The sequence below is a fragment of the Lichenostomus cassidix genome, chromosome 3 (genome assembly GCF_008360975.1).
Source record: "Lichenostomus cassidix isolate B80296 chromosome 3, HeHo_3.0, whole genome shotgun sequence".
Classification (NCBI taxonomy): Eukaryota; Metazoa; Chordata; class Aves; order Passeriformes; family Meliphagidae; genus Lichenostomus; species Lichenostomus cassidix.
This window is the reverse complement of record NC_139483.1, coordinates 45,003,083-45,029,593: the sequence shown is the minus strand read 5'-3', so window position 1 is coordinate 45,029,593 and position 26,511 is coordinate 45,003,083. Positions and strand designations below refer to the sequence as shown.

At 37.1% G+C, this 26,511-nt stretch overlaps 1 protein-coding gene across 5 annotated transcripts in view; it reads right to left on the bottom strand.

Annotated features, from left to right (window-relative positions):
- The window catches only part of FMN2 (formin 2), a 159,790-nt gene extending 137,453 nt beyond the window's left edge, over positions 1-22,337 (bottom strand). For 4 of the 5 annotated variants that reach the window (XM_085055552.1, XM_085055556.1, XM_085055555.1 and 1 more), the window contains exons 1-3: positions 22,157-22,308; positions 17,012-19,007; positions 897-1,063 (exon numbers count right to left, since the gene is read on the bottom strand). In XM_085055552.1, coding sequence (XP_084911678.1) covers positions 897-1,063; positions 17,012-18,956 — 2,112 coding nt within the window. In that variant the 5' untranslated portion in view covers positions 18,957-19,007; positions 22,157-22,308. Of the gene's footprint in view, positions 1-896; positions 1,064-17,011; positions 19,008-22,156 lie in introns of all 5 variants that reach the window. The other variant, XM_085055553.1, reaches the window with a different exon arrangement.
- Between the last annotated feature and the right edge of the window lie 4,174 nt (positions 22,338-26,511).

Below are 26,511 nucleotides of genomic sequence, written 5' to 3'. Positions count from 1 at the left end.
GGGAAAAAAAAATTCTCTCAGTTTTCCCTTCACCAGTTGTCTTAAACTATTCTTCAGGAAAGATGAGCAAGATTAAAAGAGTTAAGAAGAAAGATCTTCTCTCATATCTATGTCAATCCTTTTTGGAGTGTTTCTAACCAAGCTTCATCTTAATGTGTAGAATAGGGATGATCATAACTATACCAGCATGGTATCTAGGAGATTAGTCAGTATTTGTATACTATTTTGCAGCTAATTAGTGAAGAGAAAATCCCTGGTTATCTTTAGCCACATAAAATAGCACAAAGTGCCATGGGTTACAAGATGAAGACATCCTAATGTTGAATTAATTATCCAAGAGAAAGGAAAAGTATGTTAGGTTACATCCACACCCCAGGGTTGTAACAGTATGCAAACAGCTGCCAGATAGTCCAAAGGCACAGACAACACTCTAGCTGGAATGCCAGCAAATGTGCACTGACCTCTGCACTATTTTGTATCAAAAGTATTTTCGGGGGTGGGGTGGGGAGGGAATCTACCATAGACATCCTGTTTGGGTTCTGTAAAATTTTGCAACATGTTGTTTTCTGTTTTTCCTTTGATTTATATTTTTTGGTGAAGCAGCTATTGATTGAAATCTTGGTAGTTGTATAGAGTGCTTTGATTCAAAGAACAATGAAAACTGCAAAGTCTAAGATATGAGTTAAAAAGTTAAGAAATCAAGTGGTACAAGAATGTTCTTATCCTTACTTGGTTACAAAAGTGTGCGTACCTGAGCTTAGAGAAATAGCCACCCCACTCTCCTAAGGGCAATTTTCATTAAAAGGACAAATAGAATTCTCTCAGGAGGGAAAAACTATTAGCAAACTATGTCCTGCTTGACAAAAGAGACAAGAGATAACTTTTGCAGTACTTACATCAAATGTGGGCGTGCTTTGCTGGGCACTCTGATTACATGGCTCTCTGAAGCAGTCAGTGAATGGAAGCAAAAGACCCAGAGCAATAATGCGAGAACACAGTTTTTCTGCTTCTTCTTGTGGTGCATTTTCCTGCTGGCTGAAGAGCTTTTCCAGCAGAGTTCGTCCTGCGAAGGTGATGACAGGTCAATAAGAATTTGTAGCTACACGCAGGACACAAGTATTTAGGCATTACAGTATGTATTGAAAATCTGAACTTTTAGAAGTAAAAATACTTTTAAAAAAGAATTTTTAAGAAATGTATCTGATAGTAAGTCTTTAATATAAAATATTTCTACATAATATTTGCAAGCGATCTGGAACCTGATTAGTTAGAATATTCAAGAAAATATACGTATATATTACATATATGCATATATATATGTATTGGCTGCACTGTGAAGTAGGAACAAAAAGCATGAATTGTTATTGTTGCATCAATTTCCTATACAATTGTTCTGAAGGGAAAACCAAGATATTACCAAGAGACACAACAACTTCTTCCAAAGACATCACACAAAGTTAATATAGGGTTTAGTCTCTCAATTCCTGGAATAAGCCTTTATTTTTTGAATCATAAAATTATTATAGCCTTTGAGAAATTGTGTTATGTTTCTTTGGAGAAGCTCTCAATAAAAGAATAGTAACAAAACCCCCCTGATAACTATTCCATATAAAACTGTGTTTAATACAGATCCAGAGTGGTGGACTGCTCCAAACTTAAATGCAGTGTCATAGCAGCAATTCAGAGAAGTAAGGCTTTTAAAGAGCCAAAAGATACTTATTCCTCTTATAGGGCCAGATTTCATGATCAAAGTGTTTTCTTTTGTTATCCAACCAGAACATGAAAGGAGAGCATATGTTATGAAATATAACACAGGAGAAAATGTTAGTGGTTTGAAAAACGACAATGCTTTGTGAAGTTAGGCAGGAATAGACTATAAAAATTAGTTACATATGCAGGTTGCAGTAAAATCTACATTGTAAAAGTATTAAGTTCCTAAAGCTCTAAAATGTCAAATGTAAAAAGATACCAAAGTTCAGATTAACATGATATCAATAAAGAGACGAAATAGACCTACTGAAAGAGAAAAGACAAATTGAGTAATAAAGTTCATTTGACGTTTGATTATAAACTAGCTGGGAATACAGCTTGTACCTAAATAAGTTACCATAGCCTGTTTTTTTCCACCCACTCATTCAAAGCCAAAGTTATTTGCAAAAAAAAATATACTGTATTAAGAAAACATTTTAGTGTCATTTAGCATAATAATAATATTATTGATAGTGCTACTGGTTTTTACATGCAAGATTTCTGATTGAACATTGACTTTATTCAAAATTTAAAATTTCCCAGGCTTTCTGAGCATGCTAAAAAGATTTTTCTTTTAAACATCTGGAAGCCATTTTAAAAGGACATTGTAAGTGACATTTGGCCAGAAGTTTCTGTATTATTTTAAATTCATGTGGCAATATATCCTAAAATAAACAATGCATTAAAATGTTGGAAATTATTTCAAAGATTTTATTCTCCACATCCATAGATCTTATAAATATCTGATTATTAGTCCAAGTTTCCTAGCCCTTTATTAGACAGAACACAACACATTGAAGAGAATAAGCTATGAGGTAAACTTATAAGAGACATAATTTTTATGTTTGCCAATTAGTTTGCCTCTGTTCCATGGTTACACCATCTATAATGCAATGCTAACAAAACTGCTTATTCAACATATCCCTCTGTCACAGTTCAGCCGTCAAATGTTCAAAATAATTTATTAGCTGAAGACAGTCTTTCTTGCTGACTGCTGAAGATGATTTTGTGCACACCCAAAAATAAAGGATTATGCAAGAAAACTACACATTTCTGCATGCTACATTATATACTGAAATGTTATCCATGACTTCTGAATGTTAGACTTGATTGGGTTTTTTTGTGTGTGGATATTTCAACATTTAAATAATCTTGTCATGTTTAGAGAGTCTTCTCCTGCATATTCTGAACCACAATAGGCCCTCCCTTCTGCTTTGACCTAATTAAAAGGAACAATATCTGTAAATTACAATACAGGAAATGAGGCCCTTTTTCCCCCTTAATCCACCCATTCATTTGCTAATTTTTATAGCATTTAGCTGTCTTGCCCAAGTTCAAATACATTGTTCAGAATGTTAGTTGCAATTCAGTTGGAGTTCAATTTGCATAGTGGTTTTTAACTATTGTCTAAAAATACTTTCGTATTCAAACAACATATGTGTATGCGTTAAAAAATTCATTAATGAACTTAAGTAATGCAGATTACGGTAAGAGAAATTATGAAATTTTGTCCACCTGAGCATGAAGTAGTCTTGGAATGAATAGGATAGTAAGAATTATTTAATTATATAAGTAAGTACTTTTAACCTAGAAGAGTCAATAATTTGATTTAAATTCATTTTAATACTATCAAGGTGTTGTTTTCACCAAATATATGCTGAGTCAAAAAAATAAACATTCTCAACACAAAGGAAGCAATGTTCATATAAATCTGTGCTCTAATGCAGCCTATGTGTTCTTTGCAATTGCTATGGAGATCCGAGGACAGACAGAAATTTAAATTACAGAAATATGTTTTCTTCACGTAGTCAACACATTTTACTAAATGTAAACAGAAAAATTCAATTTTCAAAGCATACAGAAATAATTTTACTGCAAGAAGCTGTAAAAAAAAATTTAAAAAAATCTCTGTATCAACATTGAATGGGTTTTATGTTTAAGTACTTAATACATACAATATAGACAGAACATAGTGTTAAGCCACAGAAGTTTTGTACCTAATCAGGTAGGGCTTATAATCACGTCTATGATTCAGAGCACAATGAAGGCTGTATTTTTGTTTAGATTTACCAAAATACCTCTTTGGCACTCTACCCCACAGGCTTTGAGCTGCTACTGTTTTGAACCATAAACGGATTGCAACTACCACATCTACCTGCACTACACATAGGAATTAATTCAAGCTAAATTATGTCTACAATGTCTACACTGACTGTACAATGTGAATCCCTGCATCTTTATGCTAAACAGCAAAAACAAAATCATAGCCAGACTTAATGCATAGGCTAAATTTCAGTCAACTACCATACTCTGAGCTACAATTTTACATTGATGCTTTATAAATAAAATGCATCAGTGACAGTTTTTGGCTTCAAGTACCTTAATCACCTCATAGTCATAGCTAACATGAGGTAATACCTTCAAGAGTTGAAGATCTTTGCAAATAACCTGGAATAATTAAATTATTAATAATTTAATCATTATTAAATGATCAACTGATTTTTGCTACTGGAGTAAATGGAATGGCAAAGAACTTCTCTTGACTGCCTTTACCTACCAGGAAAAAAGTAAAAGCAAAACCCAAAAATCTCTGAGATCTCTTTTTCCCCCTAAGAGATTAAATTACTCCTTTTCATGTTTAGAAGCTTTCTTCCTAGAAATCCCAGGTCATGAAGTTTCTGAACCCTATTAATTTGGCAAGGGATGGGAAGCATACTAAGTTTTGAATTAGACAAGAACTGCAGCTGGGTTTCAGCTTTACATCAAATCAGTATTCTGAAGATCCTGTCAAAAATCTTCAAAAAGTAAGATGACTGTAAATTCAGAAGTTATTTTTTAGGAGCTTAGAATGACTTATTAAATCCGAGTAAGGGATGAAAAGACTCTTTTTTTTTTTCTCTTGCAAAGGATTACAAAATTTATCAACTAAAAAAGAGAGCATGAAATTAAGTTTGGAAGTATCAGGTATCCCAGCCTTCTGTGGATATTTTGTTATACTTTAGCTACCGTGACTCAGCCTGTCTTCTGACTCAGCTGCCAAATTCCACGTTCTCCACCTCTATAGCATCAGCCTCTTTCTCCCATTCCCATTGAGATGAAGCACTGTTGATCTAGTCACCTCCAGTATGACATAACAGGTCTTCACCCAATCCCTATGATCAAGAATTGAACACCACTGTTCATGAAAGCCATCTCTGTAGAACATGTAGACTAGTTACTGCAGAAAAAAAATCCACAAGTTCCAATATGGTTACCATTCATATTGTCTCGCTGTATGAAAAATGTGGGTAATTATATTCTTAAATGACCATTTTGACTTTTGATTTACAGTAACCATATTTACTCAAAGACAAGTTGGAGAAGGGAACTTACACCCAACAGAAGTCATTCCACAAATATTATTTAGTATAATGATGGTATGTGGCAAAATATTGGCTACATGATATAATATGCATATAATAATCCAACTCAGTACTGGCCTGACATAGCCCCAGATTTTCCCTTTGCCTGGAAAGGTGCCTGCGTGCATGTACTACAACTCCTTTAATGTGGTAATGACTGCTACAGACCTTTGTCCATTCGTACGGATAATGGGAACCACTTCATCTGCATGACCTGGCAGAAGAAGTTGTCTATTTCAGATGGAAACACATTTGATCTTTTATGATTACCTTGTATTCCAGGGCAACATTTTCATTCCTCAAGCAGACGCTAAAAACAAGGATCTATGCCCATCTGATGTAGTAATTGAATGTTGAAAGCATGTTCAGTATTGTCCATAGAGAAATACAAGCAAATCCTGACTCAGTGAATTCACCTTATAGACCTTTGATATGCCTAGAAGACAAGCCTTTTTTTTTTTTTTTAAGAGCTACAAGGTGACCAAGAAAATCCTTAAGTAGCAATATCATGAAAACGTTGTTAGCTTTGAATTTGTGTAATTATTGAGGGGAAGAAGAGTCATGAATGGAAGCAAGAATTGGGAAAAAAGTAGAGCAGTCATAGTTGTACTGAAAACACACACATGCGCTGAGGCACTGCGCTACAGCAGAGCTTGCAATAATGTTTCCCTGAGGATCTTGCTGTTATAACCTCACATTTATCTTTTAAAGATGTGTCTTCTATCCTCCTTCCGCTGGATTTGCAAAAGCCCGGGAGCACAGCTGTCAGGGAGCACCAGTTGAGACTAATGATCCAAATGAGTTACACTCCAGCAGCTCCCCCTTCTGCCAGGCTCGGCGGTTCTCTCTCTGAGCCACCAGAGGATTACACCACACTTTCAGCACTAGCACAGCACTTGCGTCAGCACATCCTAACCTACACACTCTGGAGACAGACTTTCCATTGGATTTCTTCCTCATGCACAGTGAGCAGCTTCAGTATAACACCAGTTCTGAGCACCCCAAGGGTTAACTCGACTGATGCACACCCTGCTCACATCTTCAAAAGCTGAAATCTGCTTGCTTCCTTTTCCCCAGTTTGCTCCTTTTTTGCCCATTTTAGTAAGATCAGAAATGCTCACACAGCAAAGTGATTTCATAAGCTTTGAAGCCAAATGTACCACAGGCCTTGCTCTATTTTGGGGAAGTACAGTTCAGGAAGTAAAGGAAAAGGAAGAAGAAATGGACAAAATGGTCAACATCCATTTAGAATGTTTTCTATTAGACTTGCAAAATGTAAAAAGACAATTGTAATCTTCTTACAGTTTCTCATTTAGAAAGGAAATTACTAACATGGTTTAATAAATTAAAAAAAAAAAAAAAAACCAACCAAAATCCAACAACCAAAAAACCCCGAAACATAAAAAAGTCGGAGGGGGGAAAAAAAAAGAAGAATTGCATTCAAAAGTTATTAAATGCTGTACTTCAGCTATCTGATGTCCCATATTTGTCTAAATAATTCCTTCCTCCCTCCATTTTTTTCCTCTATCTCCTTTTCTACCCATGCTGCCAGCAAGGTGGCAACTCAGGCCTCAGTCATCTGGCAAAGCACCTGACCAAACATGCCCCAGAATGCCAGAAGAGGACAAACATGACAGAGGGACAGAAATACCGCAAAGACACTCATATTTTGGGCTGAGATAGCAATTGCAACTACCTGTAATTTGTCAAATAATTTTCAGTACAAATTTACACATTCATCATAATCACTCAAACTATACAGCAAAAGCTTAATAAACATTTTTTCAGAGGCAAATCAATCACACTCCATTTTCACCTTTTTGCTGTTCAGGGTACTTTACCAGGTGTCAAACATATCAAGCACACTAACATTTTATATATAAAATTAATATCTCAGTGATCAAAAGTAGTAAAATTATTTAATATTTTCCTCTCATTTCACAATCTTTTCAAATTTCCAGTTTTCACTCAGCCCAGATGTAATGTAGAACACATGACTGCTGAGAAAGAAGTTTTCCAAGGTGCACATGGAACCTGGGGAATGAAATGGAACTAGACATTGGTATTCTAACCATCTTTTCTTCAAATAACAAGCCCAAGTACTGCATAAATGCACATTAAATATGCATTTGAAGTAAAAAAGTAGCGATTTAATTTAGTCTGTTGTTTGCCTGAAGACTGACCTGGGAGATTATGCCAAATATTCCAGGATTAGAAACTTCATTTATTGTTCTTTTTCACTCAGAGTTTCTAATCCTCTTCTGATTTAGATTGGTAAACTGTTCTAGATTTCTCATCCTGTGAGGTTGCTTTAGCTGCTTTGTTTTTATTTTTAAATTTTTTTAGGGGATTGAATTTTTATTGACAGATACTATCCTAAAATCATGTGACAGTTTTCTCACAGCCTGGTTACATAAAACATGGAAAACCTACTCAACAACAGGCCTGCACACAAAACATACTTTTATAATAGAAAAAAAAAAAATCCTTCTGCTTTGAACAAACACAAAATAAAACTTGCTTTAAGTCTAATGTCCAGGCAACATAAACCTTAAAAATAACAAAAATGGTCAAGGTCTAGGGTTAGGGCACAAATTGCCACACTATTGCCAAATATATTTCCTTTTGCTCTTATTATCAGTGTAATAGCTGATCTCTGCCTTCCCTGGTTGTATAAAAGCATATGTTTCTAAAGGGAAAAATGCCACAGATATTGTATACTGTAACATTTATATATTTATATTGTATGTTCATACGATACATAAAATATTAATTTATGCTTTTTTATATATTTATATTTTAGGATTTAGAACATTAATAAAGCTAGGGATGTGTGGAAATACCCAAGAAGACTATCCTTTCTTCTCTGATGTTCTGCCTCCAGATTTCCTGGCTCTGCTCACATGGATGGTATGAACTAAACCCACACATCATCTTAAATTCAGAACTCAAAGCAGAAAGCCAGTCTAAGCAAGAGAATTAAGAAAAAGACATATATCAACACTATCGCCCTCATACCCACAGTTTTCTATGTCTGCCTACACATAGTTCAACGTAATTTTGAAGCCAGAAATACATATTTATTAAATTACAGTGAATAATGTATTGATTGAATACATTCATAGACTATTCAAACAACTAGAATATAATTATCAATTATTAATTTCACATTTCTCAATCCTTTACTTGATTGTCACAGTAAACACTATGCTTTACTTTTGCCAAGCTGTCTGAATTTCTTGGCATCTCAATCTCCCTCCTTTTACACTGTCCCATCTCCTGTAGTGCCCTTGTTTAGTGTTAAAAATTTTCCATGAAACTCTTCATTATCTCTAAGGGTAGGACCACACTATATCAACCCCTGTGCCACTCAAGCAAATAATTTTTTTCCCTTATTTTAGCTCAACATGTGTCACTAATAATTTAAACAGATTCTGGGTTGTGGAGCTTTAATATGCACATCAATGAGATTTCAACTCAGCTAAGGACAAGCAATACATTATACAGAGAATCCTGCTGCTGCCCCCAGGGCCACCTCAGTGCACACAGGGAAAAAAAAGCACCTCTTTCAAATGGCCCTGAAATTCTTCCAGAAATGCATTGATGGAAAAAGTGGAGGTCTGACAAAATTTGAAAACATGATTGTCCAAAAATGAAGATGATAAAGAGAGATCACAGAGTTACAGTAGCAAAAATTCACCCCAGAAAGGATGTCACAAACAGTTTTCAAATCCCACCCATCTCATTCTTTATCCATAGTGGTCCTTGTTTGAACCAAGTGGCTGTATTTGAAAACAGCCTGTTCATTTGTGCTGTCTATGAGACGTGACAACACCAATTTCAGTTCCTAATTTTGAAATTTGTGTCACAATACAGAGGGACAAAAGTTTAATGAAAATTTTACTCAAAAATATCAAGTCCTACAAATGCTATGTTCAGGCAAAGGTCAGGACACAGGTCAACTCCTGTGTTGATTATGTAATAAACTTCCACAGCCTGACCAAGCCCATCAATCACACTAGGGGGAAGCAGCCAAAATGACTCTGCTCCTCTGGTGGCAGTGAAGTAATGGGACAGAGGCCCTTATCTAAACACACCAGGAATTTTCTTATTTGGATAAATGATTTTCAGTGTTACCATTTTGTATGGAGATGCAGATGAATGCCTTCTTACCATTCTTGTGTTGTCTTGAAAGCAGCTGTACTTAAAATGTTATAAGTGTAGTCCTATTGAACTTTGCTAAAACCATGCTGCATTTTGTTTTTCTTTACCCTTATGTCACATACTCAATTATATCCTATCATTTCCTGCTTCAAGATTTGTTCCAAAGCCTTGCTTGCTGCTACAGTCAAAAACATGACAAAAAGTGGCTTGATTATTTGTAATAACAATATTTTACTTTCTATAAAAACAGGTATTTTAGCTTTGCCATCACCAGAGCTTCTAAATATATTAAAATATTTGTGATGGGCTGTGACAGTGCTTTCAGCAGTCTTCCAGATTAGCAAGTCTGTGAAGCATTCTGTCTCCCTAACTTGAACATAAGATCTTTGAAATTTTGCTTTCATGGTGACTAAGATTTTACACCTTTCCCCCACAGTGAATTTTCTTACATATGACATATGTATAACAGGATAAGCTGAGACAGAATATTGAACTATTCTTTTATTCCTGCCTTTTGCTATATGTCACTTATATATGTCATTTAGTGACATACATATATGTGACGTATATAGTAAAAGGTAAGAATATATCTTTCAGAAGCTTTCATATATTAACTTTCAGAAGCTGAAGATTTTAAAAATATTTTTCAATACCAGACAATTCCTCAACTATGATACAGCAGGGGCACACGGTACAAAATATCTTTCAAAAAAATAAACAAGATGCACCCTCCCACAACAGCAAATGGCATGTGTCTTGCCACCTTGATTTCTCTTCAGGTTCTAATGCAGTATCACTGCATATTACAGAGGTACATTTATAAAGCTTCCCTAATTATAGCAGTTTATTATGAAGGAGAATCTATATGTGTCTGTCTACCAAATCTTTTAGGTACCATATGCACCTTTGGCAAATTTCATATGGTGTTTTCCAGGTACTTAGATTCCTCTCAGCAAGTATTTAATTCTGTCCATCTTTACCCTTTTAGCTTCTGTGGTGACTTGTGATGTGAAGGCAGCATTCTGTGCCAGGTTCTCACAGACTGCTGGAAAGCCAAAATTCTTTCTGTCTAGCTCTTTAAAGAAAGAAGCTCCTCTGAAGTCTTTTTGGGCATCTATTACTAACAAAATCTTTTGTCAGTCCAGACTGATACACACTGTTCCTTACAACCCAATTTTGTAAAACTTCTTTATGCCCAATAGTTTGACATTTTATTCCACATTCAAGGCAGCCTGGCCTATCTCTACCTTAGAAGTAAATGCAAGTGTGTGCTCAAGCAGCCACAAGTCACAAGGCACAACTGAACTGAACCAAACTAGGAAGCCTTTAAAATGGGACACAAATAACACATTTTCTTCAACCTACTCATTAGCTCCCAGGCATGCCTTAGCTTTCTTTCTCCTCCAGACCCTGTGCTGTTCCCAAGGTCTGGTAATCTCCAACTTTAATAACTGCTTTAAAATGTTTATAATGACTTACAAAAGCTTTTCTTTATAGCCATAAACAAGTAACAGTAAGATGAAGAAAGGGGAAGAGCAGAAAATTGGAATTACATTTCACAAAAATGAAAACTAGACATGCACATTTCTATATTTGTGCAGATATGTTATTCTAGACATCATTTGAACAAAACCTGGAAACACAACTCCCTTGCTGTAACCAGGCCTTTATGTTCTTTCACTGATATAATCAAATATTCCCTCACCAATTTCTCAGCATAACTTATTTCTTGACTCTCTGCATGAGAAAATACCACTTGGATACACATCCTCTGTTATGAAGGCAATGTTTTGGTTTTAGTGTTTTGTTTTGCTTTTTTAATGAAAATCACCTTTTCTTCTATGACTTCTAAGAGATGATGATGTAGTTAATTATTGTGATACTGCAGCATAGATTACTTCTTTACAGTGATTTTTTTTCCTTATCAGTGCAAGGAAGAGGAGAGGAATTACTTTTTCCCTGGTACAGTCTATCTCTGTCTTCAAGGGACATCTGAGATGTCCAGATCTCGCCATCAAATAAACTCTAGAATGAAAGGTGCCTTCTGTAATTAGTTCCCCAGTAAAGTTATCTGTGTTTTCTCCTGATTCAAGTTCATACCAGGTTCAGAGATCTGGCACTCCTGATAACTTTCATACAGATCTTGAGACCAAAAAATTCGTACTTGTACTGACAAATAAGAATGCCTCAATAAATCTCATTTGTGACTGGGCTTTAAATTCTCAAGATTTATGTACTTCTATACTTATATATTTACATTTAACTTTATATATATTAGGGCTTAGTTTTACAACTTATTTACGCACACAGTCTCATAAGCACTGCTTCTTACTGTTGCAAAACTGCTAACTTAAGGTTTTTCTGCTGTGCAAGTACAGAGGAAAGATGTCATGATCTGTATTTATCTGGGAATGAAACAAGTTTTAGCAGCAGAAAACATAACCCACTTCCTGGTCAGAAAGCCTAGCTACTTCCATCAGTGTGAAGGAAACATTCTGGACAGCACTAACATGGAAATAAAAGAGGAAGAGTCATTTCTTTCACTCAAGGTAACAGAGACCACCTTGTGGTCCCTGACTTTCTTTACATTAATTGCAATGTAGGAATGCGGGAAGCTGCTGTAGCTTAGAGAAAATAATAGCATGACACATCTCCTGAACCCACTTTGCTGTCTTTTCTAAAGCATTTAATGAAATACAACTGGCCTTCTATTATCATATGAAGAGGCAGGAATGAAGTGGCCCAGTGTAAAGTCCTCACATCCTTCCATCACCTTCCTTTCACAGCTTCTTTCTGTTTCTGTCCTGTTCCCCTTGTACCAACTCACCTCATTCCCAAAAAAGATCAACTGCATACATAAAAGTAAGTTTCTGGAAACTTGCAGTCCAGCTAACTGCTACAGAATGGTGTTTTTAAATGTACCTAAAAATAAACCAAAGCTGCAGTCACCCACACCTACACTTATATGGTTCATCACCGCTACTCCTTATGTAAGCTCAGATTTTGGCAAAATAGTTTATAAGAAATACACTTGGCCATATCCTGAACTTGATTAAAACACTAAACAAACAAAATATCTTGGGTAATTAGTATTTTTGCATTTTCTATCACCACAATTCACATTAGAACTTCATCCCTCATATACAGTCAGCCTAAAATACCCCTAGAGCTGCTTTTCAATTCCAAGTTTGTTTTTCTTTAGACACAACATTGCAGAGGGAAAAAAAAAAAAAAAAAGGCCTGTTTCAAGAAAAGTGGGGTTTTTCTGCAAATAAGAGTCCTACACACAGTTGGTTTTTTTTAAATACACCAACCATGCCCCAAGCTATTAAAAATACTTATATATTTTAAAAAAGAATAAAGCATAATTAGATCCAAGAAATATAATCAAACTTGAACTCCACATAAATATCCCACTGGAATAATCCACTGCTCATTTCACAGAAATGAAGTCACTGAAACACACAACATCCTTTAATGTTTCATTCCAGATAGATGCCTTGTATGATGGATATTTTAGTAGTACTGTGTCTCAGAACCAAGTAGACCTGCATAGACCCCAGCTACAAACTGTCCCTTTTCCTTTTCCCCTTTGCACCCCAAAGAAGACCATCAGGCAACCAAGACCTCACATTCCTACTCCAGACGTGTCAGGCTGCCAGTCATACCTCAGAACAGGGTTGCTGCACAGAATGTGGTTGCCCAATAGATAGAGCCACTCAATCCCATGACCAAAACCTGCGACTCCCAATGAAGTTCTAGATAAAGATCAAAGTATTAATCATAAGATCCCATCAAAACAAGCCTGTGGCAGCTCTGAATTCCAGTGAAATTACTCACGTTGCTCCAAATCCTATATTGTAGTGTTGGCACAGTGACATTAAAGCAACTTATCAGCAGTCAGAAGTCTTTCAATAACATATTGCAGCCCATTTGCAAACACATTTAGTATACTTGAAGTATTGGAGTCTTGCCCCCCTCCCTCTATTTTTGTGTGTACTAGGCAAAAGGAGGAGTATCTTTCCCTTCAGATGCTTACTGGCAACACTCAGCGTAGCGTGTGATCACATACCACATGTAGAGTTGCTGTTGGGCAGCTCCCTTGGTTAGAGGAGGCTGCACCCATCTGATAAAAGAATCGTTTGTATTACTGCTAACAAACATCATCAGTGAAACAGCAAACCATAAGTAATCTTAAATAACAGCTGCATGATAAACAGTCTGCTCAGGATGCCAACAAATACAAATCCATATTGTATGCATCATCACATGAACCAGAAAGAAAAAAGATCTTGAAAAAGCATTTAAAAAGATCTACTTTATGTTCCAGAAACAAACTTTCATCCAACTTTTTCAAGTTTTCACATATTTATAATAAGACCTTTGCATTTGCCTGTATACACTGCACTGGAACTGCAAGTGGGAAAATGGCATTAGCACAGTACAAAAGTCAAATAAAGTGGCATTTTTAAGAACTGTGGAAATCAGAAAGCAGGTGTGAGTACACAAGTAGAGTACTGGCTTCAGGTTTTATTTTATGGTAGCCAGGACTTTTTGTGTCCTCTTTACAGCTAGAATAGAACAAATATAAATCTCTGAAGATAAATTTAAAGATAAACGATCTGCTTTAAAGGGCTTCATGCAGCAAGTGCATTACAACCAGGCAACAGAGATTAGAAAGGGCATGGGTTTGTCAGGGTCAAGTTTAATTACCATCTGGGGCAGCTGATGGGACTCATTCAATTGATGTAAAATACACCCTTATTAGATCCTCTGCAATCACCGCACCTCAAATTAATGCAAGGATGAAATCCTTTTTACTAAATCTATCTATTGGCTTTCATTTCCATTATGCTAATGTTTGGAAACACCAATTTCATTTTCCCACCAAGATACTCTCTTCACATTAGTGCAAATCATTTACTACCACACACCAAATTGAGAGAACCAAACTCTTGTTGAGCTCTTGTCCTCCTGGGACCACAATAAAATATCCATGACTCCACTGTGCATTGGGTAATCTTGAACTTGTAATTACTGTCACTGCAAATTCAACTACACCTGTCCACATCAAAACAGAAATGGATCCAATGCCTGAATTACAAAATGCCCATAAATTTGTCCACACCACATTCCTAAGCAATGCATCATATTTAAAATACTGTACTTTCCTTCTTGTATAAAGCAAAATTAAAATATGCAAAGACTCTGCCATTCAAATTCTTGGTTGCCATGCACATTTTACATTAAAGCAGTCTTAAAAATTTCACACAGCCAAACCACAACATGATGCAAAAGTAGGCCAATCATCTGCATAGAACCTGCTGTCACTGAAATCAATGATAAAGTGTTGTGGAATATTTTACTTGATTCCAGTTAGAAATACAGAACAGCACTGCAGTCACTGCAGAGCAAAATGGGATTTAATGCTGTAGGCATGAAGCTGTTTGGGTTTGGCTTTGGTTTGTTTTTGTTTGGTTGGTTGGGGTTTTTTTTTGTAAGCTAGAAATATTCCACTATAAAAAATGTTATTTCTAAAACCCTGGTGTTAATCTCCAAATCAATGTATCTCATGCATGCAAGTAAAATACATTTTTCACAAGTAGTATCAAATTATAATGAAATTATTTCTGTAATAATTGCTGTGCAGAATGGTTTATTTAGAGTCTCTTTTGCTTTTACAGCAATGGCAGTTTATGGGATTAGTAATGTGAAGTTTAATGTCTCTTTTTTATGCACACTAGGGATTATTTTAAAATTCTTGATAATTTTTAGCTTGTAAATACATTTTTTCAAAACTAAGAATGGCCAAACAGAGATGAGTCATTTCCAGTTCCCTCACTTTAAGCTTTTCTGCATGAACTGAAAGATATAATTGTCCTCTGCCAGCAAAGACAGCTGGTATGTACATGCAAATGAGGGCCACTGTAATTTCCATAAGGATAGAACTACTGTTGCATTGGACACTGGTCCCTTCACAATAACAGTCCAAAGCATTGGTGAGAAAAAAAAAAACCCAAACCAAAACAAAAATTATTAGTAAGTAAATCAAAACCTTGTGAGGAAATGCAAAAAAAATCTGATTCCCAGAAAACAAGTATCTAAAAAGAAATACCATGTTCTTGAATTTTGCCACATGAAATTTATTTCCACCATAGCTCCACCATACAGTCTAATTACTGATTAAACTTTGTGGCAATTAAAAATTTTCTGAGTTGCTTGCAAACTGCCAAATGTTGATAGCTTAAAAACAAAAACAGTGTGCTGTTTATATGCTATAAATCTGAAAGTAGTGAACATATCAAATTGGAAAAGCTTAGGGAGTATGTCTGAAATTAAATCTAAGAAACAGAGAGAAGGTATTTAAAACAACAAAACCCCACAAAACCATTCAGCTCACTTCACAGAGGGCTAGTGTCGGGGGGGACTGGCTTTTTCTGTGTTAAAAATTTTGAATTCCAATTTCTAGAATGAAATTGGGGTTTTTGTTCAAGACTACAGAAGAATAAAAGCATTGTGATTTTAATCTAGAAAATAACGTTAATTCTTTACTTCATAAATAATACTCCTGTTTACTTTTCATAAAACCACAAAAAATCACTCCATTTTTTGCAAAGAGCTTGTGTACATGTATGGTTACTGTGCTCATGCATCTAGAACTGACTCCATTCAAAACAAAACTGATTTTATCTTATAACTGGTGCTCTTAGGATATGTTCTCTATATTCTCTTAATTCTACAGGCTCCTTAACTGAAAAATACATGCAATGTGTTTCTGACTTTTCTCTGTATACATACCTCCTATGTGGCAGAAGTGTTCCTATTTATGAATGCATTACCTTTTTAAAGAATCTTCAGGTGGGGGGGAAGAGAAAGGGGAAAAAACCTTGGTGTACAGGAAAATATAACCACCTACTCACACTATTTCATTTGTGAGCTCTCTATTCCCATGTCTTAGTATAGAATGCAAGCTGCCTAACAGGCAAGGTAAAGAGCACTTTACTGAATGAGTCACCTCATGTAGCCTGAGCAGCAGCCTGCCACAGCTACCAAATTGTACTACCCCCGGTTTCCCTTCTCCCCTCATGTTTTTGCTGCCTTTCAATACAATACAATTTTCTTCTTCTGCTCTTTCCCCCTTCTGAAGAGGGAATTGGTTCCTTTCTGAAGTGCTGTCCATCTGTGTTTGCATGGCTTTTTCCTTTTTGTACTAAGCAAATCCTCATCATTGCCTCAGTCTAACACCAGGTGCAGCTCTTGTATGTTTACAGTTCATTAGAACAGCACCTAGCACAAGGAAACTCAAAACAGGATCCCAGTTACAGAAAGCTTCGCATTTGAAAGATCTATTTATGCAGAGATCTGGTTTGCCTACAACACTGCAGCCTTTAGCATTTTTCAACAAGAATAATTTAAGGCATTCAGCCTTTTCCTACAGGATGTAGACAAAGGAGACAAGTAGAAAGAAAAACTTCAAAGAGTTATGCACTTCCTTTACTGGCAGTACTGCCAGACTGATGAAATGTGACTGTGTTTGTAAGATCAGGCCTTGGATTTTAAAGCTGTCAGCACAAGTAAAGATGATAATACATGCAAAGTATTGCATGCAATGAATTAAAGTATTTAAAAAATATTTTCAAAACTGCTGTGGGAAAATAAACCAAAAGACAAAACAACCCTTAATACATATCACTCACCTGAAAAGACATTGGGAAATGTCTCTGTAGAAGCCTGGACCCCTGAGGACTTTCTTGACTGAGTCAAAGGCACTCTTTCTGTTTGAAATTTCTCTCTAAACCCCTTGTGCTCCAAAAAGTCAGCAGAGCTCACCTTCTCTGTTATCTCGCTTTTGTGATTAGACACCTCTTCTGTCCAGTCTGCAGAACGACTGAACAAACCTGCCAAACTAGCAGACCTCTTCTTCTTGATTGAGACTTTCTCTTTTTTGTGGGAGGACTCCTGCCTCCTTGTGAAAAGCGGGCTCTGGGATGGGGAGGGGGAAGGTGAATGGTTGGGAGAACTCAGTTGCCTAGTTGTGGTTTTGATGTAACAGGGATTAATTAGATAGGGCTTAAAACATCGAGAACCAAGCATCGGACTCTCTGCTGCTCCTTCAGAGGACAAACTGCCATTTTTCATTTCCATGGATAAACCATTATGCAGCTCCTCTTGACTGGCTGACACAGTGTGTTTCCCTTCCTGAGTCTCAGCAGCATGGTCATGGCCTGCATCTGAAATACCACTCTCTGTCACTGAGCCCTGAAAATCAGCAGCCTGCACTTCAGCAATTTTAGCCTCAGCATCTGCCACTGAAGTTGGAGAAGGCTGTGCAGAGCTGTGTATCTGAGACCCATTTTCTACCACAGTTCTATTCAAACCATCTTGTAGTTCACTGGGTACAGCATCCACTCCAGCTCCGCGCTGTTCCTCAATCAATAGCTGGCATTCCTGTGTTTCAAATAAGCCATTTCCAGGAGAGCCTGTGCCATTCACTGCTTCTTTTGGTTCCTGTTCAGTCGCACTGGAGATGGGAATGCTTTCCACAGTTTCTGATGCCGCTGGAAGAGCCCCCTCAGTGTCTGGGCTCCTCTCTTTGTCAGTGGTAGTTAGTGAAAAAAACCGTTCAAAATCTAAGGGGGTAGCTTGCGAATTAGCCATGTGTCGGCCCATTGTTTTGGCGACAAGGTCCTCAGTTCCAATGTTAATTGCCCCCTGCTGCTGCTGCTGCTGCAGCCTAATAGCTTGCTGGATATCAGAAAGCAAATCCTCTTGTTCTGCGGCTGAATGGAAACTGTATATATCCGTATCAGAGCCAGAGCTGGTCCTTTGTCCATCCTGTGTCTCTGCAGCAGCTGGAACAGTTTCATTTCTGATTTCAAAATGTTCAACATCTGTGTCTGAGAGACCCCCTTCATCTGCAGAGATGCTTATATCAGGAGTTTTGGCTACAATTGAATGAGTACTGTCCAGCTCTCCGGGCGGCAAGGCCTGGCTTTCCAAAACATCCTCCCGTGAACTGCTATTCCCATCTTTAGCCTTGGACAGATTTTTTCTGATCCTCAGATTTGAAAACACAGAGGGCCTGGAGTCCGACTTACCCTTCTTCTTACCCGATTCACTTCCTTTTGCATGCTTCCCCAGTCCCCTTCTGCCTCCCGATACCTTCTTTGTGCCGTCCGTATCCTTGGGCCCAGAGGCATCTTCTCCTCCTTCCTGCACATCACCTGCATTTTTCTTTAGCTTCCCATCCTGATTCCCCATGATTTTTCGCAGTGCAACACCTTTGGCAATCAAGCCATCCTCCCGGATTTCATTCCTTTGGCCTGCTGGCGAGATCCCCTCTAGCGATCCAGGTTTGTTTTCAAGCGGTGGTGATGCAAGTGAAGCAAATGCTTGCTGTGCCTCTCTCCCATCTGCTAGAGCTGCCTTTTTGCATAATGTGCTGCTCTCACTGGGCTCCGCTGGGACATGCTCAGTACAGCACTGAGAGCTGCAGACAGCTCCTTCCAATGGCTGCTGCTCTTGGAGCTGCTGCCTGCTCTCCGCGTTTCTGCTGCTCTCTTGTTGCTTTGGGAAGGATTCTGTGAAAAGTATTTCTTTTATGAAAGTCACTTTTTTTTCCACGGTTTTTATTGCCTGCATTGCAAGCTCAGCTTGTCACCAAATCATTTATAATTTCAGTACTTCAAGTTCCTGAAGGGAAAAAGAAAACAAAAAAGGTTAAAGCAAGGTACTTTAGTTATTCTGCAACTGCTCTGCAATTGTTTAAACAAATAATCTAACAAACTTGGAAAGAGAAATATTATGATTATTTAATAGTTTATAAGGTGCTTAAGCATATGTTGCTTTGACAGATTACACAGTACCTCTGGTGATTTATATACTTGCTTTTTAAAGGCCACCAAAACAATACACACTTTTAAAAGAAGAGTCATTCTTCTTTTAAAGCAAATAAAATAAAGATAATAAACAGAAAGTTCTTTCCACAGTTTTAAATAGTTGCACTTAAAATTCAATGCATTGTGGTAATTATGCTATAAAAAGCCTCCTAAAATTTGTATTCTGAGAAGGTTGATATACTATTATTCCCAGGAGAATCAACTCATCAATATTAAAACACATCACCATTGTTTTCCCTGATAAGAACATCTGGCATGAAACAAGATAAAACAAACAAGAAAAATAGCTTTATTCAAATGCTACTAATGAAAAAGACACAGTAAAGTATTCCTCTATTTCACCCTACATATATAATAATGGATTTAGATGCTGTCTCTTTCTAACTACTTTGGAAGCTTGTGCAAAAGTTTTAATCAGTTGCTGCTTCCCCTTAACTTTTGCTTTAGATGTATAAGCATCACTGCTTCATAAATACATTTCCTGAACTTCCAGACAGGTATTCCCTTCAGCTTTTAAAATGTAGAAATAAAATGACTAGAAGAGAACAAAAGGGCTTGAGAATGCCAAATTGCCAAGTTGGATCAGTTCAGAGGTCCAGTACCTTGGTTCAACACCAACCAAGCAGTAATTAGACGGATTTTTCTGTTTAAAATTTACCACCCCTAAAAATGCCTGGTCTACTAGGTTCAGTTTCTGAGAAAGACTTTATGTATTCCTCACAGCTGTGAGCTTCCTTACTTGCAATTTCCCATTCATCAGGGAAACATCATTCCAGGGAAACACATTCTAGTGGTTTATCCAACTCTTACTTATTGTGTCATTTCTACCAGAGATTTCACTTCTTTACTCTGCCTTAATATGCACTAAAGAAGAAATATCATTCACATTTTAAAAACTATACAGACATATCCCCCACCTCCCAGGGACACACTATTTTTTTCCAAAAATTTCTAAATATTTTACAAATTTAGGCTCTTTTCATAGTTAAATATTTTCTATTTATTTGATTTGGAAAGCATAGTGCTGTCAATAACACATGCAAATTAATTTTTTCAAACTATCATCTTTTTTTCCTTGTACTTCTTGGTCACTTACTGCTCTGATGTAAGCCCTGTCCTGAGGGAGTTATGGCTCAGGCATGAGAAACCTTTTGTCTACAAAAACTGGAGTGTTTCATGTGGATCAAATGACTTTATATACTCAGTGGGATGTTTTGGGTTGTATTTTTTTTAGTTTTCCCTTATCTTAGAAAGTCAAACATCTGTTTCTTTCTGCTTTTAACACTTAAAAATTATAAATACACTAACAAGATCTAGTACAGCAAAACCTGCAAAAGCATGTGAAGTGATTTTGCTTTTTTACTCCATTCCTGCCTTTGCTTCCTGTTATTCTACTTAGTTTCTACTTTGTTGAAGTATTTTACCTTTTACGTCACTATTTTGTATTTGCAAAAGGCTTTTGAAAGCATGTATAATTTCAGTCTAACTGAAGATACACAGTAGGAATTACTTAAGGCACAGTTTGAGAGAACCATAGTAGTAGAATAATACCTTGATGGGTATTTTCACTGAGTAGAACTGACAAGGATCTGAGCCTTGATTACAACTGGAGTACTTGTAGCTTCCAACCTCACTTAAAAACTCTTTTCCCACTAAAATCTTCCAGAAATTAACATAGTACAGGAATAATAGAAATATACCATGGACTGAATATGTAAGGAAACTGCAGAATTAGTGTAATGTTCTGAAAAACTCCCTTTCCTTCCTTCTCTGTAAATCTGCCTGGCAGACCCTATACACTTCCATTTCAATTAATAAAACTCACCAGCAATGATTACTCTGCAAATTATGTTGCAAAACCAAGCCATCAACAAAGGTAGGCTTATAAGAGACCCAAGTTAAAGATCAATATTCAATTTTTAATTAGAAACAAGAAGCATATAATGTTTTTAATCATGTAGCTGCATTATTTCCTAGGAGTTTTCATACAGCACATCCTAATGAGAAATTTCTTCTAAAAACCCCCCACATAATGTATAGCCATAGATATCATCCAAGTTTAAACAGATTACACTAAAAATATTTTTTTTTTCAACCTCCACCTACTTCTAAAAGCAAAAGAACTATGAGGGGAAAAAAAAAAAAAAAGCAAGCCAAACCATTGTCTAGATAGGGCCTCTGAATGTGGTATCCTAACCATCATGATCTATACAGGGAAGGAGCACCATCGAAACAGTCATAGTTAAGTGAACAGAGGTAAACATGTAAACATCATGTTTACATGCATGCAAACATCAAAGATTTTTCTCTGTTTTTTCCACATAAGGTACAGAAAACAGGTTTAAATAAATTTTAAAAAAGGGAGCATGGGGGCAGAACAAAAATTACCCCACAGTGGCAGTGATACATACAACTCAATCAGCATTTGTGGGAAACTCCAAAAAATTAACATTATCCAAATATAAAAACAAATGTTAATACTTTGGGGTCTGTTTATTCACAGTCAGTATTTTAGCTTCTAAAGAAAAACATCTTATCAAAAGTCAGTAAGGGACCAGAACACTTTGGCATCAGTGTAAGATACATTTTAAAAGCTAACACTGTATTCAATATTCTTCACCAAAGAAAGAGAGACTTTCAATAGACAATAAATGGGGAAAAGAAAGCTATTTAGGTGTTCAAGAAGGATATTTCATTTTTAAGAGTAATTATAACTCATTCTGAGTTACTATTACTTATTCTTAGCTTGCTATAAATTGTCAAAAAATTACTGAGGCTGGTCAGGGAGCCTGCCTGCCTTCCTCATTCAATACTTGCCAGTGCTCAGCCAAAAACACTGAGGGTGAGATTCCAGGCAGAGACCTGAGGTCTCCCTCACCTCTTACTCTCCTCCAAAGCTCAGGAACTGAGAATGGCAACACACAGAGGAGAGTAAAAACTTACAACTCAAGATGCATTGTCCTTGTGCTCCCAGAGACCTCCACATCAACACATTCCTATTAAAAACACAAGACCCTGTTACAGGATTGTGATTATTTTCAGGACACTTACCATTTCCTGCAGCCTCAGTGGAAAGGTGAGCAAATCCCCCAGCACTGCCTGTCTTCCCCCTTGATCAGCTGGAGGGGAAGGGCAGCACAGATTGCCCACACCTGGGTTTGGGACTCAGCCTCCTGGAGCAAAGCCAAGGCAGAGTGCAGCTCTCCTGTCGGGGCAGGAGTGTTCCCTCCAATTCCTTACAAAAAGGCTGGGTGAGCAGCTGGCATCCTCGTAGTTTGGACCTCTGGCAAACATGGACTGCCTGGAGGAAAAGAGGGGTGCTTAGGGGAGCCTGCTCTGAGGAGACACAGCTTTCTTGGGGTGGATGAGTTTTCACCATGATTTACTGACTGCGGTATTTCATTCTGCTCTCAACAGTAGTTGTTGAACTACTGGTGTCACATTACTGACTAGGATATGGTAATGCAGAGGGTGTGAAAAAGGCTTGCTTGAGCAGACCAAGATGTTCCAGCCATATATGTTACTAAAGCTTGAAATTTCATACTCATTCTTGTTCAGCCCAGCGCTGGAACCTGGTCCCTATTCCTGCTGTCCTGTGGCAGCAAGAAGCCTTTTCCCAGCTGCCATTTTGAGCATGATGTAAAATTTATCTTCTCAGAAGGTACCAGCTACCATTGAATATTCCCTTACATTGCCAAAGTCATGCTCCAAACAGCTGAATTTTTCCTGCCCCCACACTCCCATCTCTTTCAACTATGGGGAGAATTGTCTTTTAGGACTTGACAAGCTCTAGGTGTGATTGGCAAGGGACAAGTCAGAAGATCAGAAAATAAAAAGTAAATTAAGAGACCATAGTGGGCAGGATCAAGGCTGGTCCTGCACTTGCTTAATTTAGTTTCTAGTGGATATGAGATTCTGTTTTTTCTTTTATTACTTGTTTATGCAGCATGAAATCATACTTTATGCATTGTGCATATTAAGTAGAGGTGATCCAGTTACTGGGAAATCTAGTTTACCTATTGAAAGGTTTCCTTTAAAAGGAGCTTGAACCTAGCAAGCAATGATCCTAGGTGAGACTTGACTTGCTTAGGAATGTTTATTTAGTGCATGAAGAAATATTGGCTAGGATTTTCAAATGCCTGCTACATAGTGCTGAACTTTCTTTCTCATAATTTCTAGCCAGTGAGAACTAACATTTAAAATTAATGAGTCTGAAGAAGCAGTGTCTCCAGCAATGCAATATTTGCCAACTGCATGCTGCAGGAGGGCACTGGCTAGGAGCCAAAGTCTCTATGAAGCATTTAACCTCCTGAATTTTTCACCTAAATGAAATCATACGGTTATGCATTGTGAAATAGAGCTTTTTTTGTTTAAAAATATGATCAGCTCTACATAGCAAAACCCATATACATTCCAATAAGTGGCTCTATTATTTTCCCTTTGCATTTCCATATTCTTACTGCTTCTTTATTGTAAAATATACTTTTCATCATGAAAGCTATACAGAACCTATCACAGTTACTTATAGAGGAGGAGTTGGCTGAGCAGCTGCACTCAAACCCCTGCCAGCATTCCAGAGATGTATGCATTGCATTTCAGAGTTAGGTCACAGAACCAAGCTCCAAAGGTCCAGGCCTCCACAAATACTGCAGTCAGAGACTCCTGTATGTGGAGCACAATGTAGTACACTACTACTGTTTCAAAACTCAAGCAATGAGGAAGTCTGGAAGTCTGGTTTGTTCCCTATTACAGACTGAAAAGTGAGCTGTCTTGCGGCACAGCTTCCACTCTTCCTTTCACAAAGTTTATTTCAGACAAATTGTATGTTGAATGCAGATCACCAGCCCTTTTTTGCTAGTATATGCTGAACAAATTTAATGCAACACAGTTTAGGCTTCACCAAGAAAAAAATGATTAGCAAAATATCTGCTGGCCAGACTGTCAAAGCACACAAAAAAACCCAGTTTCTACTATTTAAACCACTATAAAGTACAATCAAAAAATTGGAGTAATGGTCTAAGTTATAAATTTTATTTCCTAAGGAATGAAATTTAAGCAATAAGGTTATTTCTTCAGACGTCATAATAGCTTTTGAACACAGTAGGAAACATCAACCAAATTTTAAGATGGAAATCTCTAAACCCCTCCAAAATTCACACATGTACAGAATCACCATTTGAGTAGAGGGGGGAAAGATAAGTAGAACTGACTGTGCCAGTCGATCAAACAGGATTAACGTCGCTTAGGACTACCCACCACAAGCAAGCATTTCATAAGAAAAAACGAGAGTGGACAAGATTTATTGTACTAGAGGATAGAGAGAGAAACAAAGAACACAAAACTGTAGGAAACTGGGCCTCCTCATTTTCATTCCTTAGAAAAGAACATATTCTGTGAAATCAAGTGGAAAATTACATATTGTCTTGATGGTTTTCTTGGACAACTCCCAGAGTGCTTAATGACAGATTTGAAAAATGTAGACTTTGATGGTATCAGTGAACCTTTTTGCCTGCAGAGAGCCCAAAACGTCATGAAACAATGGCGTACTTTGAGCCTAGTCCTTTTCTGCAGGAGACAAGGGATTAACTGAAGTACTTAGCACTCTAATTTTATCTTTTCTACTGCAGAAATTATCCACTAGTCTGAAGGAAAAATTGACAAAGATCAGTTTTTCCTGAGGTTCCTTTAAAAGTTTTTAAAAATCTCAATTGATGACATTGTTTTTTTTAAATATGTGAAGAGAAGAAATGATATTAATTTTTTTTACCCTCTTATTTTAGGTATCAGATATTGTTCTGTTGCATACACACTTGTGGATGTGTAGAATTTGGGTCAAATAAAAAAAGAGAGCTTTTGATCAGTTTTCAGCTCTTGTTGAAACACCAGTCGTTCTCTGTCAATTGCCACAAGCATGTTCCTCATAGAGGGAACAACCCTGAGGAAAACTCTCTGTAAAACGCCCAGGCAAGTTTACAAAATGTGATAATTTTGATTTTGTACTAATTCGTTGAATTCTTTCACATACTTTTGGCAATTAGAAAGCAGGACAGGACATTAACTGGGCTACAAATCCACCTGCACACAGTACTTGCCAACACCCAAGCAGTCCTGGCTGCCTCTCTAGGCTGAGCTAGCTGTGGTAGAATTACCTGCACTGAGACAGCTGCAACTACATAAATTGGGCTCCATCCATAATTTATGTTTTATGTCCTTGGCTAGACTTTAGCATGAGGGACCTAAATCCTAATTAGCACAGTGAATTCCTACTGGTTTTGTAGTTAAAATGGCTTTCCTTTTGCCAGCTGAATAGTCATAATAAGCTGAGTTAAGGTCCTGATAGTCAATAAATCTAATATGCTGGAGATGAACAGGTGGCAAACTATTTAGCTACAGTGAGACAGAAGAAACATGGTCCAGATCAATAACTCAGATGCTCAGATGAAAGCAATGACATTCAATTAGGATGATGATGTTTTTGTATCAAAAATATCATAGCATGCACAGAGGCCACCGCTGAACTGCAGCTTTTGTAGGGAGAAATACATAGGGCAATTAGTGTGAACCAGTAGGGGAATTGAATGTTCATTCCATGAGCAAAAGAAAGTTAAAATTTTACCAGATCACTGTTTTGCTCACTATACCCATTCCCAGTCTTTCATATTCTTATGCCTTCTTCCTCAACTTCAACATCTTCACCTGACCAAGCATCTAATATCAAGTGTCCTACTGAATCTTTTGTCCTGAGCAACTCTCCTTTGACTTGGTCTCTACCACTGCTGTATACAAGAATTCTTTGATTTCTCATCTCATGATTTATCCAAGGTTATGCACAGATCAAGAATATCCTCAATATGACGGGTGACCTGCTTCTAGCTACAAAATGTCACCTCTTTCCCTATACTGTCTTGTCTTCATTAATTCATTTTTCTGAAGTTGTTGATCATTTCAAACACTTACATTAGTTTGCCAGTTTCTAATGCACCTGCCTTTGCAGTGCCATATCTTTCTTCTTCTAACTAACCACATTCTCTTCTAGACATGAGAACTGTCCTGTCCTTAAATGGTGTATCATCACTCATATTTATTTTTTAATCCAAAATATTGATCACTGTACCTAGAAGCACATCTGTGGCTATGATGGAAGGAGTCACTTCCAATTCTTGACAGATGGTCAGTAATGAGTGGAAGCATGCAGAACCAAACATCACTTTTTTTTCACCTATTACTGTGGATAAGGAATACAGTGAAATTATCTCACTAGTTTAGAGTTCAGAAATTTTAATTGCTTTTACTTTTGC